General features: G+C 41.9%; 1 protein-coding gene across 16 annotated transcripts in view; it reads left to right on the top strand.

The window, feature by feature from the left end:
* LOC135110605 (glutamate receptor ionotropic, kainate 2-like) overlaps positions 1–20,000 on the top strand; it is a 76,208-nt gene that overhangs the window by 55,402 nt on the left and 806 nt on the right. For 6 of the 16 annotated variants that reach the window (XM_064023103.1, XM_064023098.1, XM_064023099.1 and 3 more), the window contains exons 8-20: positions 330–482; positions 2,187–2,288; positions 3,002–3,103; positions 4,887–5,090; positions 8,268–8,372; positions 9,452–9,709; positions 10,814–10,931; positions 12,081–12,160; positions 14,343–14,568; positions 14,855–15,019; positions 15,312–15,412; positions 16,872–16,907; positions 18,725–18,880. In XM_064023103.1, coding sequence (XP_063879173.1) covers positions 330–482; positions 2,187–2,288; positions 3,002–3,103; positions 4,887–5,090; positions 8,268–8,372; positions 9,452–9,709; positions 10,814–10,931; positions 12,081–12,160; positions 14,343–14,568; positions 14,855–15,019; positions 15,312–15,412; positions 16,872–16,907; positions 18,725–18,880 — 1,806 coding nt within the window. Of the gene's footprint in view, positions 1–329; positions 483–2,186; positions 2,289–3,001; positions 3,104–4,886; positions 5,091–6,568; positions 6,773–8,267; positions 8,373–9,451; positions 9,710–10,813; positions 10,932–11,689; positions 11,770–12,080; positions 12,161–14,342; positions 14,569–14,854; positions 15,020–15,311; positions 15,413–16,871; positions 16,908–18,724; positions 18,906–20,000 lie in introns of all 16 variants that reach the window. The other 10 variants (XM_064023105.1, XM_064023101.1, XM_064023111.1 and 7 more) reach the window with 10 other exon arrangements.

Raw genomic sequence — 20,000 nt, 5'->3', positions numbered from 1 at the left:
GGCGGGGAATAATAGGTCCAAGTGTGATGTTTAGATTTAAAAATGAGATAGGAAGGAATTTGAGTCTAGTGTTTCAAGTTAGCGATACCCAAAAGATTATTTTTCACATTTTTCGTCCACATTTTTGTCTAAAAATTATTTGAATGAACTTGATTTATAGAGTATGAGCTAAATTTCTCTCTCTCTCTCTCTCTCTCTCTCTCTCTCTCTCTCTCTCTCTCTCTCTCTCTCTCTCTCTCTCTCTCTCTCTCTCTCTCTCTCTCTCTCTCTCTCTCTATCTATCTATCTATCTATCTATCTGTCTGTCTATCTATCTATCTATCTAACAGGTGGAGCCAGCTCTCATTTACGACAGCGTTCATGTGTTCGCCTTGGGTTTACAAGCCCTGGAGCGCTCCACGACCCTGAAGGTGTCCAATCTATCCTGCGACCATGAGCTGCCTTGGGGCGACGGCTCCTCGCTCTTCAACTACATAAATTCGGTGTGTGTGTGTGTGTGTGTGTGTGTGTGTGTGTGTGTATGTGTGTGTGTGAAACAACCTCAAAAACAGATGACATTTACAATCTCAGGAATCTTTACTATTGCTAACCTAACCTAACCAACTACTACTACTACTACTACTACTACTACTACTACTTATCTAACTCCTTTAACTCTACAACATTCATTCCAACACTCCCAGGACAATTCCATTATCTGAGTAGGAACCCTTAGCACCCCTATCCCGCGTCCTGGAGAAGGGCGTGAGCGGGATTGGTGACACAGATGGCTCAGCGAGGGGCGCAATCCTTCGTTTACATTACGGTAATGAGCCAAAAGTTTATTTCGAAGAAGAGGAGACGAGGCGTGTGGAAAGAATGAAATGAGAGGAGGTGAAGGTAGGAAGAGGAATAAATGTTTTTGTTAGGAGAATTTTGGAAAGCATTGTGAATATTCGTGGACATGCCTCTGTTGTGAAAAAAAAAAAAAGATAAATAAAAGTGGTGTTTTTAATAACAATACAATTACTTCATATAACAGGGCGAAGGCCGTTATATGACGCAGCCACTTCCTTTCCTGCGCAGTTTCTTAAAAATGTCCTTACGGCAAGAAAATATAAAAAGTAGGTAATAACTGAACTATGAAAGTGTTGCCGTATCAGTATTTCGGCAACGTGTCTGGAAGGTTTCAATATTCAGATTATTTAAGAAGCACATAAGCGAAATGAAGTGCGGATGCTGACAACTGATGCCTGGAAGGAGTTCGAAACCTTGATGACGCTTATTCACGTCTTCACGACAAATGTTGATGTGTGTGACGTACATGTAAAGCCACAGACGGTTGCCAGTCATGTGAGGTGCGTGAATGCTGCAGCGAATACATGTCTTGTTAATAAGCGCGCATTATGGTCAGTAACATATCAATCAATCATATGAACCAATTATATACCTAACGCAAACTAATTCGTAGGACTCTATACATAATAACACTTCAACGCTACGGTTTCATTCCTCCTTATCAACAGGATTATTACAAGCTACTGATGTGACGTAAAAGAATTTCATATGGTAATCCTCTACTTCCTCGGAAAAAAAAATAAATAAATAATAATAATAAAAAAAAGACTACCAGTAACCACCTTCATGAAGCAAGGAGATGTGAAGTTATGCCTCGCTTTCTTACTCCTCTCTTCATATGACTGGCTTCTTGCTGCAGTGCTGGTATTTTTTAGTCGCCTGCAAAAAGGGAGTCTCGCCACGCTGAACACGGAGAAAATACTGCTATGTCTTTACTTGGTGGAAGACTCAGATACGTAAGAAGATTAGGAAGATGATATACATATGCTTACACACACACACACACATACACACACACACACACACACACACATACATAAATTTAGTGTATATGCATAATTAATATCTACTTTTCCTTTCATCTATTACAATCTCATTTTGTCCGCGCCTCCATTTCCTTCTCCACTCAACCCTGCCTGTATCACTTCTCTGCCCTTCCCCCTCTCGTCCTAATTGTCCTTCCTTCCCTTACTTATTCAATTCTATCAACGCTCTTCTCTCCTTCCACCTTCCCTCGCTCACCCTCCTCCCCCTTTCTCTTGTCGTCGTCGTCGCCAATGCCCTCTTCCTCCTCCTCTTCCTCCTACTCCAGTCTTATTTCAACCCTCCTCCTTCTCTCCCTCCGAAAGGTGGAGTTTCGTGGCATCACGGGCCCCATCCAGTTCAAGGAAGGAAGGAGAACAAACTTCAAACTCGACATTCTGAAGCTAAAGCAACACTCCCTGGTGAAGGTGAGAGAGAGAGAGAGAGAGAGAGAGAGAGAGAGAGAGAGAGAGAGAGAGAGAGAGAGAGAGGGTGGGGGAAGGATTAGATAGACCGACAGATAGACTTATAAATGAAAAATTAGTGATGGGAGGAGGGAAATGGAAATTCTACAGCCAGAGGACCAACACAATCTCACTAATTTCATTCCCCGCATTTAAATAATCATATCACCCTACCGTTTACCTCGTTTAGGGACAGACAGCCCGAGACCACGCCCAGGTGTGTGTGTGTGTGTGTGTGTGTGTGTGTGTGTGTGTGTGTGTGTGTGTGTGTTGGTGGGGAAGGAGGAGGGACATGCAGGTTTCTAGATTAGGATTTGTAGTTCGTATCGTGATAGTTGTGGTGATAGTGGTGATTGTGTCAGTTTAAATGTACCATTGTACTAGAAATGGGGTGTTTTTGTAGACGTGTCCTTTTTTTTCTTATGTTTATCCCTTTATAATCCGTGTGTGCTGGAAGGAAGGGGGGGAGAGGGTTTACTCTTTAAACTAATAATCTGTACTGATTTTTCGACTGCAGTTATTTCCTATTAGTATTTTTTTATGTGTTTATATCCTGTACCTCTCTCAGGGTCTTAATCATGCATTATGAAACAACCTATGTGTGATTTGGGTCAATAAAACTGCCACTACTGCTTTGTATGTGTGTGTATTAATTCTTTGAGTGTGTGCTCCCTTAGGTCGGCGAGTGGGGGCCAGGGTCAGGGGTCAACATCACGGACAGAGCGGCCTTCTACGACCCGGGTACTATGAACGTCACCCTTCTAGTAACAACGAACCTGGTGAGTTAATTCAATCTTCACGTTCACAAGTCCTAGTACACTCATTTCATTAATACATCCTTCCCATCACGTCCTCTTGCCCAGCTCAGCATCTTCCATTTCCCAATCTGCTGTCACTGCTCATACCTGCGCTGTCAGCTAGGAATGGAATGGAAGCAGGGACGGAAGAGAGGTGGGGAGAGAAATGCAGGACGCGTAAAGTTATAAAGGTTGCTTATTAGGAGAGAATGTGGCGAGAAACGTGTGACTCATTACGGGGAAGATGAAAGTGCGGTAAGTAAGGAAGGGAACTGGAAGGAATGTGTGGATTAGAGAGCAACAATGACGTAAGGAGGGTATCACTGAATAATGTTCTTTTAGCAGGGATTTATCTTTATGACTGAAGGCTGAAAGTGCTAGTTCAATTTTCATTCTAAAGGTGTAGACTGAGAGGGGATCTGACAGAGGTACTGAATGACGAAGGTGATTTATGTAAAAAAAAAGATTCTCGGAGTTTATAATCAGGTTTAGATTTCAAGGGAAGATATAAAGAAACTTGCTTTTTTAATAGGATCTCTAAAAATGTGGAATTAATCTTTGTTTTCACTTCCAAGAATCACGAATTTGAGTTGCAAAGAATGGAACACTCGCTGCCCCATCATTAACATCCGATGCAGGAAGGTAAACACGCGACACTCAATTGCAAGATTTTCATTCAGTTACCATGGTTACCAGGAATGGCGAAAAAAATATGTGGCATGGTTACTAAGCAGTATTCAAGTCACTACAAAGCCCACGACCATCTCTGAAGCAAGGCCAGCAACATGACCAAGACTAGCGGTGCGTTGCCATGGTGCACCACGAGAGAGCCGCCAGCAAGGACGAGAACTGCCAATCAATAGGATCTGGCACACAAAAATTCTAATTGCAAGCAAATGAGAGGAATACGGAAGTCAAAGATAATTTACTATATGTAGAGTAATATTGTCATAATCACCCTCATATTTCTGCAAATCATTTTCACATAATGGCTGCATTACGGAAAGGTTTTTTTTTCTTTTACTCTGAGATGAAAATATTATTTGGCATTAACTATTTTTTCCCGTTAATTACGTAAACCTCTTTGAAGTGCTCTCTCTCTCTCTCTCTCTCTCTCTCTCTCTCTCTCTCTCTGGCGAGGCAAGATGAACAATACTGCTTCATTACATGTTAATTGCCTGGTTTATTAGTCTTACTTTCCGTAAACCCTCCATTTTGTCATCTACTGTCTGTTATTTCATCTACTTTTCTATCTACTTCGTTGCTTAACTGCAGAATTCCGCTAAAACTACTGCCAATATCACCTCCATTACTTTCAAAAACCTCTAGTTGAAGTCATACCGGTTTTTAAGGGTATTTTAAGATTCTAATGAGATAATGACAAGATTTCTATATAATTAACAGCAGAAACACTCTTAAGAACCCGCCCAATCATCTTTATGGCGTTTGAAAATAGTTGCGGTGAGAGAACAGAGCGTTTCTGAATACTCTATCTCACCAAGACACAACGGATCATCACCATTTCCAACTACTGAAGCAATCTCTTATCACCAAACTACCATCAGTATCCTTATCTGTGGTGAGAGAGAAGAAGGTTTCCGAATACAAGCTTCTAGTATCACCAAAACAATGAACCCTCACCAGTCCCAGCAACAGAAGCAATCTTTTATCACCATACCATCAATAACCTTTTCTTACCCTGTCTTGTCTTTCGTGCATTGAACCAGTCACTACCAAAGCTTCATTTCCTCGTAACCGCCAACAGGACAACCCCTTTATGATGATGCGTCCGGGGAAGAACTTCACAGGCAACCAGCGCTTCTACGGGTTCTGTGTGGACCTTCTGCACGAGATCTCCGTTCACGCAGGTTTCGACTACATCCTTGAGATCTCTCCTGAAGGCGTTTACGGCGCTCCGAATCCCGTGACTGGGGAGTGGAACGGAATCGTGAAACAGCTCATGTCTGGGGTATTTCTTACATAGCTTACTGGTTGGAATAGACTCACACGAGAAGGTTTAGAAGATTATAACGTAGTGTATTCGTAACTGCTTTTTTTTTTACTGGTAATTGGTTGTTGTAAGGCTTGATATAGAATTCGTTGAAGTATTTGGAGTCTTGTGTTAACGCAGTGTAGCGAAGCGGTTTGAATAAGCTTAACGGAACCTAGTAGCAATTTAATTTGTATTTTAACATATGCGTTTCGAGAAATATTATTCGCGGTCTTGATTTCATTAGTAGAGGAATAGTCTCTCTCTCTCTCTTTCTCTCTCTCTCTCTCTCTCTCTCTCTCTCTCTCTCTCTCGCAAATACACATAAAACCGAGTTGCATTTTTTACATCAAACTTTCAGGCGCCCACAGTACTTGCTTACTCGCGTGCATCACAGCGTGCCTCTAATTAACCTGTGTAAATCCCTCTGATTCGAACGTTTATTGCATGTTATCCGTGTACTTTCTGCGGCTAAGCGTGCGTCTGCTCCGTTTGATTTTATACATTTATCTGGTTAATTTCACAGGTTATAATTGTAATAGTGAACCGAACCAAACAAATGACTTACCCCTGGGACTCTCTCTCTCTCTCTCTCTCTCTCTCTCTCTCTCTCTCTGTGTGTGTGTGTGTGTGTGTGTGTGTGTGTGTGTGTGTGTGTGTGTGTGCCATCACCATTTCCTTTGTCTACGAGCCATCATCATTATATCTGCAGCCTTCCCAACTACTTTGATTCCCCCATCATCACCACCATCACCACAGCATCACAGCCCCTTCCATTTCCCTCTATCGCCACCGCCAGTTTACCCTCTCCAGAAGGGCTTTAGATATATATCCCAATTAATCCTTTGATACGCCAAACCCTCTATTTCCTTCCCACCTCCTCCTCCTCCTCCTCTTCCTCCTCTTGCCCCTCCCATCGATTCTCATTCGCTTCCTCTTCCTGTTCATCTTCCTTTTCTCCCTCCTCCTTCACCTTCCCTTTCTCTTTCTTCTTCTACTCCACTTCTTCCTCTTGTTCTCTCTTTCACACACAAGTAGTGAAGATCTATTTGTTCACCCTAGTAGTTAAGCATGTCATTAACCAACAACGTGCCTAATTACATGATTATCCTTCATTCATGTGTACCTCCTCCTCCTCCTCCTTCCATTCCTCTGCCTTATGCAACGTGTCGAGACTCCGGCAGCCTATTACAGCTTCTAATTGGTTGTGATCGTCTTTGGCGGACCCGCAGAGGGATTTGAACGCTTTTGTGGCATTCAGATGAGATTAATGACCGCTTGATTACGTCTGATCTTAGGGGAAGCGGGAGAGGACGGAGGGTGCTGCTGCTGCTGCTGCTGCTGTTGTGTGTGTGTCTGTGTGTGTCTGTGTGTGTGTAAGAAAACTCTAAACTTTAAACTGCGACTATCATCACCGCGATCTTAAACACCACCACCACCACCACCACCACCACCAGGAGACGCCTCACGTGATGCTACGGAAGGGCGACAACCTGACGGGGAACGACCGCTACGAGGGGTTCTGTGTGGACATGCTGCACGACATCGCCTCTCTCATCGGGTTCCGCTACATCATCCAGGTCTCGCCCTCCAGGACCTACGGCATCCAGGACCCGGACACTGGCGAGTGGAACGGCATCGTGAGGGAACTGCAGGAGAACGTACGTGTGACTCTGAAGGAGGCGAAGAAGAGGGAATGAGGATGAAGAGATGTCATCGTTTTCTTTCTTTTTTCCTCCGTGTTTTTTTTTTCTTTTGTTTTGTTGTTGTTTTCTGTTTCTTTACTCTTTCTGTCTTTTTATTCATTGTTGTTGTCTGTTATGATTCGTTCGTTTTTTTTTTTTTTTTTTTTGTGTGTGTGTGTGTGTTTTGTATATTTTCTTTCTTTAATTTCGATATAATTTTTTTTTTCTCTTGTATAAATTTGAACCTATAAAAAAAAAAAAATCATATTCTACCGTCCTCAAGACATCAGTCAAAACACTATTTCTTCGTTCGTTTATTGTTTGTTTGTAGATATATTTCCTTTCCTTTAGTTCTGATGGGAGTCTTTCGCTATAGACACCTGAACTCTATTATTCAAAACCCAGCGTCTTCCACACTGCACGAGGCCTCTGTCAAAACACTGCTGCTTGGCCCGTCTTGTCTTGTACAGTCTGACTCCGTGAATGGTTAAAGCAATGTGTTTTTTTTTTTTTTTTTTCCACAGTTTCACCTTGCCTCACATTCCTCCGTGCATTGTTAAAAGTAAGGCCTCTTCTCTTTCCTCTAACTCCTTGTCACTTTTCCACCGTTGTTTTGTAATTGAGGGTTTTATGTACAGCGTAACTACTTTATTTTCATTTATTTCCGTATACGTTATAAATCTTACTATTTTTTGTTGCCATTGTTGATATGTTTCTTGTCTGTTTTATGTGAAAATAACTTATATCTGAGGTTTGAATATGTTATTAGGAGAGCTATCATTAATGTTTACTTTCTGTTTTGTTTTGTTTTATTGTGTGTGTGTGTGTGTGTGTGTGTGTGTGTGTGTGGACAATACTAACACATTCTTAATCACATAGATATATACTAACAATGCAAGGTAGGTGCTAGGGGCCCTTATGACCCAACCTGAAGTAGAAAGTAGATATCACAAGCATCTCACTAAATTTCTATACCCCCTAGAAGACACAGAGCTCATTAACAAAACCCACATTTCCAGGCAGACATTTCAACGCGTCCCTGTACTGCTTGTTATTACCTTATGAGTAAGACGTTATTAGTAACCCGCCTACTAATACAACCTAATCACTCAGCATTCCATCAGTGTTCCTTATGACTATTATCAGAGAAAGATCCACTAGCAGTATTCATCTTCTCATATATTAAGATTAAACCATCCCAAGCACGTCTGTAGCCCATGATCCATCAGCGGGCAGATGGCATTGGTCTATCCTGACAGTCCCATTAATTTCCCCTCACTGATCAGACTAAGGGAAGGGGGACTGATAAGAGGGAGAGTCACCCATTACCAGGGAGATGAGGGTGTGTCTGATAGAGGAATGGAATAGTTGTGGATGTAACAGGAAGAGGAATAGGAGAAATGGGAAGGTATTGTGTATTTATGATGTACACCTAATATCTCTCTCTCTCTCTCTCTCTCTCTCTCTCTAGAAAGCCGACCTCGCCATAGGTTCAATGACAATTAACTACGCCAGAGAGAACGTGATCGATTTTACCAAGCCCTTCATGAACGTGGGAATCGGCATCTTATTTAAGGTAAGCACCCCTTGTTGTTTAACCCTTTGACTGCCACCAGGTACACCTTTCCCTAATTACCAGTTACTCTGAGACATCTTTACGTGTTCTACAGCCACATCCAACCTTTAAACCGGGTAGAAATTGCAAAATCTCCTCTTTTCCACCCCTAACTTTCTTGCAGATGCTTATAAAGGTAATAATTGTCTCGTATCTAAGTGAAAGGGTTAATGTTCTTCCCTGCTGTGTGTGTGTGTGTGTGTGTGTGTGTGTGTGTGTGTGTAACTCGTTCTCTTTAGCTTCCTTAGTCTTACATTATCTCCCTTCCCTTATCTTTGACTTCCCTTTGGCGTTTTCAAGGCTGATTTTTGTTGTCTTTGCCGCGTTGTGTTACTGAAACATGACCCCCGCGGTGATTGGGTGGGTAGGGAAGTGAGGGGGGGAGAGGGAGTTGTTTTCCTTCCATTCCTTTCATTTTCTCTCTCTTTCCTCTTTCCCCCTAGGGTTTGGTGTGTGGGCAGTCTCTCTCTCTCTCTCTCTCTCTCTCTCTCTCTCTCTCTCTCTCTCTCTCTCTCTCTCTCTCTCTATCTATCTATCTATCTATCTATCTGTCTATCTGTATCTTCTATTTCATTTTTAGTTTTGCTTCTTCTTAAATGTTTCTGCTTATTAAGTTTTCTTTTTTCGTCGTTATCTCGTCTTTTCTATTTTCGGTAACTTCTCTTCCTCTTCCTCCATCTCCACCTCTCCTTCTTCTCCTTCTTCCTCTCTACTTCTCCTTCTCCTCCTCCTCCCCTCCTCCTTCTTCTCCACACAATTCCTTTTCTTTCCCATGAGAACAAACAGGATTGCTCTCTTGACCTTTGCTGTTGTCTCCCAGTTGTCCCTTCCATGTCTCTCCCCTCTCATATCTGTCGTTCAGTTCCGCCTACTATCTCTCTCTCTCTCTCTCTCTCTCTCTCTCTCTCTCTCTCTCTCTCTCTCTCTGATCCCTTTTTTCTCAATTTAATACATAATGGTCATTTTTCTTCACTAATTTTACCTGTTCTCTACATTCCTTTCCATCTAACATACTGCAATGTCATAATTCCTCATTACAGGTTCCTACAAGCCAGCAAACCAGACTCTTCTCCTTCATGAACCCTCTGGCCATTGAAATTTGGCTCTACGTACTCGCTGCCTACGTTCTCGTCTCCATCACAATGTTCATAGTGGCGCGGTTCTCCCCCTATGAATGGTACAACCCTCATCCGTGCTCTCAAGAAAATGACGTCGTGGAAAACCAGTTCTCCCTCTCCAATAGCTTCTGGTTCACCATTGGCACCCTCATGCAGCAGGGGTCCGATCTGAACCCTAAGGTAAGTGATGTGGGGGAAGATAAGTGTGTAAAAGTGAGGAAATTGCGATATGTTTCCTGCTGAAGTTAAGCGGAGGAATGCAAGTTAAGAGTGTTAAAGTCTGCAGCGAGAAGATGAATAGTAAAGGTGGTGGCTGATGATGGGGTTTGGTAAAGTGGAGGCAGAGTGCAGGGAAATAGATGTGCGGTGAACTGGAAGTGACTGATGGATGCTGTGTGTGTGTGTGTGTGTGTGTGTGTGTGTGTGTGTGTGTGATGTTAAATTGGATGGGTGGAGGTGCTGGGTGTGTGTGTGTGTGTGTGTGTGTGTGTGTGGGAGGGACTGGTAGAGACGACCTGTCAGTGAGCTGTCAAAATGTTTAACTGTACTAATATATGTGTGTGTGTGTGTGTGTGTGTGTGTGTGTGTGTGTGTGTGTGTGTGTGTGTGTTACTTATTTTTGTATCAATTTCCATTTATTTATGTATCTATTTCCAGGTTTAACATTAAAAGAATACATGAGATAGTGAAAGTTAAGGGCGAGAGTTTGCAAGGTGAGAGACTGGCGGGGGCAGAGCGAGAGGTGTGTGTGGGGTGAGTGATCGGCAGGAGCGGTGTTATGAAGGGAGTACAGGTGACGATGATGGATGAGATCTGTCCGTGAGGCTTCGCAACTCATCGAACAAAAGGTGATGAATGAGACAGAACACTGAAGGTGATGATGACAATAAGATCAGAAGGAGATGAATGAGAGCAAGAAAAGCACAATAAATAACACTACTAACGCATAAATAACATTGATATGAGTTGATACTAAACGTTTGTGTGATCATTGGATTAACTACTAAAAAAGATGAACGAATTTGTAACACTTGAAATTCAGTTTAGTATCGTGTTATTGATTGGGAAGAGATGAAAAAAGTGCCAGCTTGACTTCGACCACTAAGAAAGGAAACAATTTATACTCTACGTGACCCATGTGGTTATATATGTATGTGTGAATGAATATAAGCATGCCTGACTTACAACGCATAGTGAACCATTAATACACTCCCATACACATACACACACATACACAAATTAACATTATCTTTCGTCTATCCCTCCCCACGTCCACTGTTAAAGGCGTGCTCAACTCGCATCGTGGGCGGCATCTGGTGGTTCTTTACCCTCATCATTATTTCCTCCTACACCGCCAATCTTGCCGCCTTCCTCACCGTGGAGAGAATGATCACGCCTATAGGTAAGTTCAGAGGGGGTCAGGGGTGCTCTTCAATATGACTCTCTCTCTCTCTCTCTCTCTCTCTCTCTCTCTCTCTCTCTCTCTCTCTCTCTCTCTCTCTCTCTCTATCTATCTATCTATCTATCTATCTATCTATCTAATCTATTATTTATATTCATATTCTACATGTTTCCAGGAAATATCTATTACAACAACAATTTTCTGAGGTCACAAGCCAGTAAAGATTACTTACTATATGTATAAGCCCATTCCTTTCCTCCTCCTCCTCCTTCTCCTCCTCCTCTTCCTCCTCCTCCTCCTTCTCGAAAAGTTGGAATGAGATAGGTCGGGTTGTGGTTAGGTCTACTGGGAAGTTTTTAGTGAGTTCGCTGAAAACCCATTTACCTCTTATCGAAATATGAGGAAAACGGGGAATGATGGCAAGGAAAAGCGAAAGGAAAGGAGGAAAGAACGTTGGCAATAGATAGCGAAGAAGGCCGGGCATGTGGTATGATCAAAGTGAGAGGGTAGAGAGAGAGAGAGGTAAGCGATAAGGAGGGAGGGAGGAAGAAGAGATAAGAGGGAAAAAAAGGAGAAAATAACTTGACTCATTTCGACGGGCCAAGGAAAAAGTTGGATTCAGAAGAAATTAGGAGAGGGTGATAAAGAACCAGAGAGAGAGAGAGAGAGAGGGAGAGAGAGAGAGAGAGAGAGAGAGAGAGAGAGAGAGAGAGAGAGAGAGAGAGACAGAGAGAGAGAGAGCAGTTCGTGTATTGCAGAGGGTGCGGAGGATCTAGCTGCCCAGAAGGAAATAGCGTACGGTTCTCTAGCGGGAGGTACAACAACTACCTTCTTCAGGGTAAGAGTAACCAACCCACTCACGCCCTCTGTTTCTCCTCTCCACCAAGTGCCTGTGAACGATGTCTTGTTTTCTTACTCGTTTTACTTTCCAACTTTGTTTTTCCTTTCAGGTATTTTGTGTGGCGGTATTGTGGTGTTGTGGTGTTGTGGTGTTGTGCATGGGTGTATTGAGTTTTTGCATGTATTTTCCCATTTGTGTTGTGTTGTGGACATGATTTTGTGGCCATGTATGTTGTTTTTCTTTGACTGTCTTGCACTGTTGCTATTGCTGTTGTTTTTTGCATGTGTGTGTGTGTGCGTGTATTGCAGACGACGTGGAGGACTTGGCGAGTCAGACTGAGATTGCGTACGGCATCCAAGCTTCTGGCTCCACCATGACCTTCTTCCAGGTACTTTTTCACCTACACTAAATCCTAAATCCTTGGTTGTAAATTTCACTAAGCAGATTTAATTCCATAGCACTCTGAACCACATTCTGAAAAGCTTCCCCGCCGCACTTCTACTACTTTCAAAAGGCTCTAGTTGAAATTACACGGGTTTTAAGGGTGTTTTTACGGTTCTAGTGACAGATGAACTAGATTTCTACGTCATCAACAGGAGAAACACTCTCGAGAACCTGGGTAATCATCTATGTGGCCTTGGAAAATAATAGTGATGAGAGAGACGAGTGTTTCCGAATACAATCCTCTGCTCTCTCTTTCTCCCTCCGCGCCCCAATTCGTCACTGTAAGAGCATATTCCTAACATTCATTCCCTAGTGTTATTTTCCATACATTCATTTATCACTGTAGATTCATGATATCTGCTCCTTAACGTTATTCCTTTTGTATGATTTTATTTATTTATTTATTTTTTTTTTTCGTCTGCCTTTATACGTTCATCCGTCACTTTATAAACTTAGTGGTGATGTTATATTGTTTTCTACACTTGTCTATACTTAATTATTACTTTTTACCTTCTTTTTTTCTATTTTTTAACCTGTGATTTACCTGTTACTTATTTTTTTTTTTTTTTTTTTTTTTTTGGCATCGCTTTATTTTTTGCACCTCACCAGTCTAGTGTATCCGTCAAAATGCCGCAGCTACAACACTTTATCGCAACACAAACTCATTACTTGTCACTCACTGATCCAATTCTCCTGCCGCTACTGATCTCACCCTCCTCCTAACTTCCCAGATCTCAACACCAAACTACACCACTCCTTCCCTTCCTCCCTCCCTCCTTCCCTCCCTTGCCTCTTCCGTCCAATGTTACCTTCCCCCGCCTAGTCCTCTATCTTCCCCGCCCTGCTCTGTAACTTCTTGATGCCTTTGTCCGCTGCAGAGGCAATGCAACTCTCGCTAAAACTTTGCGTCATTAATCCTACCCTCCTCTCTTCCTTACCCGCTTTATATCTGGGATTTACAGCAAAGCGTCACCTATTGCTTCGAGGAAATAAGTTACTATTGAGTTCACTGCGCACATGAGGAACTGAAGAGATTAATTCAGTCTCAGGCAACGCTAAGACGTCTAATACTTTGATTTTTCATATCCCATAGTTATGATTTTTTTGATGCTGTTATTCAGAAAGGGAATGATTCTGTTATTTTCTATGATTTTCTTACATGATAAAAAGTAGTAGTAGTAGTAGTAGTAGTAGTAGTAGTAGTAGTAGTAGTAGTAGTAGTAGTAGTAGTAGTAGTACTTTCTATCCACTCTTACGTAAAGACGTCATTATATTCTCCGCAATACGAAGAAAATCATTCATCAGTCTCTCTCCTCCATGACAGATGTGTGTGTGTGTGTGTGTGTGTGTGTTCGTATCTCCCACGTAGCTGTAGTGTTCGCCTCTCTGTTGTTTGCTGTGTTCGTATCAAAGATTTCTGTAATTTGTAAATATAATTGTTTTCATTTGTGTTAGTTTCGTGATTTTTTCTTCTATTTAATTTATGTGGTACGTCTTTCGCTACTCTATTTTCCGACTTTCATGCTCCCGTCCTTGAAATGTCGGACTTTATTTTGACATAAGCAGTGCAACGTATGATTTTGCCAGAGTAGTTATTTGTGTTGTGTCTGATAACTTATGTGATTTTCCTTCCTCTTTGCCCGTCTGCCTGTCTGTCTGTCTGGCTATTTCCGTTCGTCCGTCTCTCTCTCTCTCTCTCTCTCTCTCTCTCTCTCTCTCTCTCTCTCTCTCTCTCTCTCTCTCTCTCTCTCTCTCTTGCATTCATTCTCCATACATTTCTTTATATTCCTTTTTAGAAAACTCACTATTTTCTTTCCATCACAGAATTTATCTTTTCTCATTTTGCTCCTGTCTCTCCGTTTCCCTTTCCCATTTTTCCTCTCTTTTCTGCAACATTTTTTTTTAACCCTCTCTTCAAATCCAAATACATTCTCCTCCAACATTTCTTCTTGTTTTTTTTTTTTTATTACCAGCCAATCATTTATACCCTGCCTTCTCTCTTCACCTCCCTACATACTACTCTGTTCGTCGATTCTTCCTTCACTAAACCTATCTATTATATCTCCAACCTAACTCCATATCCTGCCGCATTATTCACCAGTATTCCCTCTACCACACACCTTCAGGACTCCAAGATCGAGACGTACCAGAAAATGTGGCGTTTCATGGAGAACAAGAAGCCAAGTGTGTTTGTGCAGTCTTACGATGAGGGGGTGAGGCGAGTGCTTGAGGGAAACTACGCCTTTCTTATGGAGTCCTCAATGCTCGATTATTACGTGCAAAGGAACTGTAACCTCACTCAGATAGGTGGCCTGCTCGACTCCAAAAGCTATGGTATTGCGACGCCTATGGGTGAGTGTTGATTCCAGTGCTCTGTGTGTGTGTGTGTGTGTGTGTGTGGATCGTATTCTGAAAACACTACACTTCGACTACTTTCTAAAGGCTCTAGTTGGAATGACACGGTTACCTCCAACAAGAGCTTTTGGAAAGAAATGCAGCCCCTTTCAACATTATCTCCCATAAAAACGCCTTCTTCTGACCCATTCCTATCACTTTCTCCATCCTGTCACCCTCTCAACATTACCTCCCATAAAAACACCTCCTTTGACACATCCCCATCCCTTCCCCATTTCTGCAGGTTCTCCGTGGAGGGACAAAATATCACTGGCTATTCTGGAGCTGCAAGAAAAGGGTGTTATCCAAATGCTGTATAACCGGTGGTGGAAGAACACAGGAGACACGTGCAACAGAGAGGACAGCAACAAGGAGAACAAGGCATCAGCGTTAGGTGTAGATAACATAGGTACGTGTGTTTGACTGAGGGAGGAGGGTGAGGTTGTTAGAAGAAGAAGAAGAAGAAGAAGAAGAAGAATAGTAATATCAATAGTAATGAAAACTATTGTCAAATTACTTACTGAATGTGTTGACAAGGCTAATGTTTACCCCTCTTTGACTTTCTAATTAATATTTGTTATTCATCAGCTGATTTCCCTGCTCACCTCTCTCTCTCTCTCTCTCTCTCTCTCTCTCTCTCTCTCTCTCTCTCTCTCTCTCTCTCTCTCTCTCTCTCTCTCTCTCTCTCTCTCTCTCGTCAGGTGGAGTGTTCGTGGTGCTGCTCTGTGGCCTTGCCTTCGCTGTGCTCATCGCTATTCTAGAGTTCTGCTGGAACGCCAAGAAGAACGCACAGAATGACAGGGTGAGTGACTCGGGGAAGAGCAAGGATGATAGGGTACAGTGGGAAATGGAAAGGAAAACAGTGTAAAGGAGGACTGAAGAAGGAAAGGAGGGAAACCAAAGACAGAAGAGGGATCAGACATGAAAAGTAAAATAAATATATATGTTTACATTGGTTATGGAGATTGTAGTATTTGTATGTAAAGGGAAGTGAATGGCTGACTACCTGAGAGAAATGGTGTGATGATTTTTTTAAGAGATGACGTGAACAAGTGATGAAAGATAGTTAGAAAAAAAAAAAAAGGAAGCGACGAAGAACACAACACAAGAAAAGACGAAACTGAAATGAAGATTCAATTCCTTTAACTCCACTATCCACCCTTAGTGACAGACAACGGTGCGGAAAGTACATGAAGAAATAGAGCTCTTATATGGGGCTCCAGCTAAACCGTCAAGCTTAAACCATTTGGAAATTAGTTATCATTGTTAAGTAATTATGGAGGAGGGAACAAAGGAGAGTACGAGAGTGCGATGGGAGATGGAGGGAAGCGGAAGCAGGAGGGAAGTGGTTAGGAGGAGGGCACAGTGGAGAATGAAAGGGAAGATGTTATCATTAAATGAGGTAAAGGAGACAAGAGGCAGGCGGAAGAGGGATTATAGATTATACGTAAAGGAGTAGTGGAGTTGAAGAAAAATGGGAAAGGCAAAGGCAGACAAAGACACAGAGAAGGAGAAGGAAGTACTTTATTTTGCTGTTTATTTACGGAAAGGTTCTTTTAACATAACTTCTCTCCATTTACTTGTCTTGCTTTTATTCTGAACCGCTCCCTGAACCTAGCGGTGATATTAATGTTCCCCCAAACACAGGCATGCAAAGATATCATTTTTTTTTTTTTTTTTATCTCCCACGTCCTTTCCTCCACAGCGAACCAACGTTTCATTCAAAATCTGTGTTCCCTCTCGTGCTCCTGTATTGCATCACCACCTCCTGACTCTTCTGTACTGAGCACACTACCTGCCCTACCCCGTGTGTTGCTGCAGGTTCGCTACAAAAAAAGAGGGGGTGTAAAGGACGGAATCCTTGCTTGTTATATAATAATTTACCATCAAGGAAAACAGCAATTGCGATGCACAGCAGAGTAAAAGCGTACACATGGATTTAATTACAAGAAAGTTAGATATTCCAGTCCAATTTGACTAGAATGTGTGTGTGTGTGTGTGTGTGTGTGTGTTTGTGTGTATGTGTGTGTGTGTGTGTGTGTGTGTGTGTGTGTGTGTGTGTGTGTGTGCCCGCGTATGCATGTGGAAGCCAGTTATAAATACTACAGAATATTCACTCAGTTGGCGACAATATTTTTTTCTTTTATAAGCATAGAATTACGAGAAAGTTCCTCAATTTTGACATAGTTAACGTTTTGTACAGCGGCAGTAGTGAGCTGGAGAGTGTGGCGGTACTAGTACATATGCGCTGTCTCTTGCAGGCCTGCAGTATGCACATAGGAGAGAGGCCGTTCAAAGTAAGGAAACAGCAACCATAATGCTAGCAGTGAAACCAGCATGACCCGTTCTTTGTGCTTTTTTTTGCATGTGTTGTCGTTGTTGCCATTGTTTATCCCCTCGTCTGTTTGTCTAGATAACAGAATGTGCGTGTGTGTGTGTGTGTGTGTGTGTGTGTGTGTGTGTGCATATATAACAGTTGTGGAGTCGCGTCCTTGTTTATTATTTAGAAAGTTTGTTGATTAAAAACAGGCTCAATTTGCATGGCGTTTTTATTTTATTTACTTATTGATCTTTTTTTTATAAATTAATCACCTTTTCTTTCCGTTCTCTCTCTCTCTCTCTCTCTCTCTCTCTCTCTCTCTCTCTCTCTCTCTCTCTCTCTCTCTCTCTCTCTCTCTCTCTCTCTATCTCGTGTAGCTGATATTTTTACTAGGCTATCCTTGTGTTAATTATTCTTTATCATGATATGTGTATATTATTCATACACTCAGTTTTCATTCTTTTCACTTTGGCATTATACACTCAGTCATACATTAGACATTTATATTGTTAATTTTATGTATCCGATATTTCCTTACTGTGCATGAAGAAAAGGTAGTTGTCTTGCCTTCTTCCTCACTCCCTTCTTGCATAGCTTCCATTTAATGACAGTTTTGATTCCTATAAGATACACATACGGAATAGACTAAGATTTTATACTCTGATTTTACGCAGATTTTTCAGATCCCATTCCCAGATTTTCATTCCCAATGTCTATATTTTTTTTTTTCTATCGATAAATTTTCATTTTCATAAATAAATAAACGAAGTCCGTGTGCATGTCGACTGTGTGAATCTGCCTGACTACCATTCACCTCTCATGCTTAAAAATCACTAGTAACAGATGCCCAGTTACTACCAACGGTGACAAATCAAAGGCAAAACAATGTTAAAAGTCATTGATAGAATAACGTCAATAACAAGAACAGCAACAATTATTTACATAACAACACGTGTGATATCTCATTAAAGAACACCTTCCCTCACTCACCTTCATTTCCTACAACCTAAGAATAACACACCTACAGGTAACAGTTTATCCTCATTTCGACCTACACCTGGCCAGTCCATCTTGCTCCACCAGTTTACCGCTGGCCATACCCTTCTTCCCTCCCTTTTGATCATGTTGCTGAAGATCGAGAGAAGGAAGGCCTGCTCACGCCGCCTTTCCCATTGAGGTATTCTCGTAATTGACTCCCCATAGGAAATACATGGGATCAGCTGACCTTTCGACTCGCAGTAACTCCCAGATCGTAAAAGTTGAAAATTTAATGATAAAGCAAATATGTTTTCTTATATACTGATGTACAAAGAAGTGCGTCGGCCTGGGGAGAGTCTCGGGATGATCTAAAAAAGAAGTTTGAAGTTGCAGCGAGTTTAGGCAAAGATGTGAGGGAATAGCTCTGAATGTATGAGTGTAATCGCCGTGTCTCATTAATGTGTATATGTAGATGGGTAGCATTACACTGATGTTTTGAATGAATTTCTTAAGCGTCATAATTAGGCTGAGATATTGTAATAAGAAATACTCATAACTGTAACTTTTTTCACTAAACATTTCGAATTTTCTCAGTCGGATGCACTTTTTTACACCAATATGTACGGGAAAGCATGAGCTTTATCACGGAACCTGCGTGTGGTGACTGGTGTGCGATTTGTTGCGAGTCAAGGGCGTCGGGGAATCATTACAAAAGGACCTTAATGGTGCCTCAGTTATATGCCCTTCAGACGAGACAGGAGGGCGTGAGCAGACCATCCTTCTCTCGACCTTGCTGTTACCCACGTTTCCCTGCAGTCCCTGTGTGCCGAGATGGCTGAGGAACTCTGCTTCGCTATGCGCTGCCGCGGGTCCAGGCAGCGGCCCGCCCTCAAAAGACAGTGCACCCGCTGCGTTCCCGGTGTCACCTATGTACCAGCAGGCCTTGAGGTGCCCCAGATCAACGGTAACGGAGTAGGTGGATCCGGTCTCTCGTGCGGTAAGGCAGCCGCCCATTGATTGCTTCTCAATAATGCAAGCTGTCGCTCTTCTTCGCTCTGTCTTTCCTTTCTTTGCTTTCGTGCTCAGATTTGGTTGGCAATGTCTATCGTTTCATACACAGTCTCTCTCTCTCTCTCTCTCTCTCTCTCTCTCTCTCTCTCTCTCTCTCTCTCTCTCTCTCTCTCTCTCTCTCTCTAAATCTGACATTCAAAATATTTTGTTCACATTCATTCATGTTTTAGTTTCTTAGTTCATATTTCTTCTTTTTGTTTATGGTTTTGAGTCTTTCCTTTATGACCATCCTTCCATCACTCTTATTTACCACCGTCTCTTTCCCTTCCCCATCCAGCCATTGTGTCCTTCATTTCCTTATCATTACAAGTGCGCGGATCTTCAACACTTCACTTGTTTGTTTTGCATGTCGCATTTCCTCACCATTATTTATATATTTTTTCTAGCCAAGTACATTTTCTGTATATTTATTTCTTTTTTTTTTTCATATCATGGAAATCAGAATCATCCAGGTGGTCATATCCTTATAACATTAATTCGAACCCCTGTTATATATTGAAAAAAAAAAATGAAAAAGAAAAGAAAATGCTAATCATCTTATGACAATACTAGCTTTAATCATCTTCACGTGACGTATTTCTTATCAGCTTATCAATTTCATCCTTCCCTAACTACTCCAACATTATCGCTTTCTTATTCCTCTCCTCCCAGCCCACTATTTTCCATCATAGTCTTGCTTTATTTCCTTTCACTTCTGCACCGCTCATAAGCTGAATCAAGGTACGCCATAATAAACGCGTAAGTGATTATGCATCTGATTGTCTGTTAGTAAGTAACCACGCAGTGATACCTTATATAGTAAGGCTAGAGTATAGTAATGAGCCTGTCAGTGTGTAGTGGAGGAGGCGTGTCGATGATGGTGACGACGATGATGACTACGGTGATGGTGATGGTGATGGTAAGTATATATATCGGCTAGAAAGTACTCCACAAACTACCAACACAATTTCGTATTCCAAGCACAGGGTATACAAAGAGTTCAGTAGACTCTCTTCCTGGATCAAATCACAATAACTGCCTA

The sequence above is a fragment of the Scylla paramamosain genome, chromosome 20 (assembly GCF_035594125.1).
Source record: "Scylla paramamosain isolate STU-SP2022 chromosome 20, ASM3559412v1, whole genome shotgun sequence".
Taxonomy (NCBI): Eukaryota; Metazoa; Arthropoda; class Malacostraca; order Decapoda; family Portunidae; genus Scylla; species Scylla paramamosain.
The sequence above is the reverse complement of the archived record's forward strand: the minus strand, read 5'-3'. Positions and strand labels throughout refer to the sequence as shown.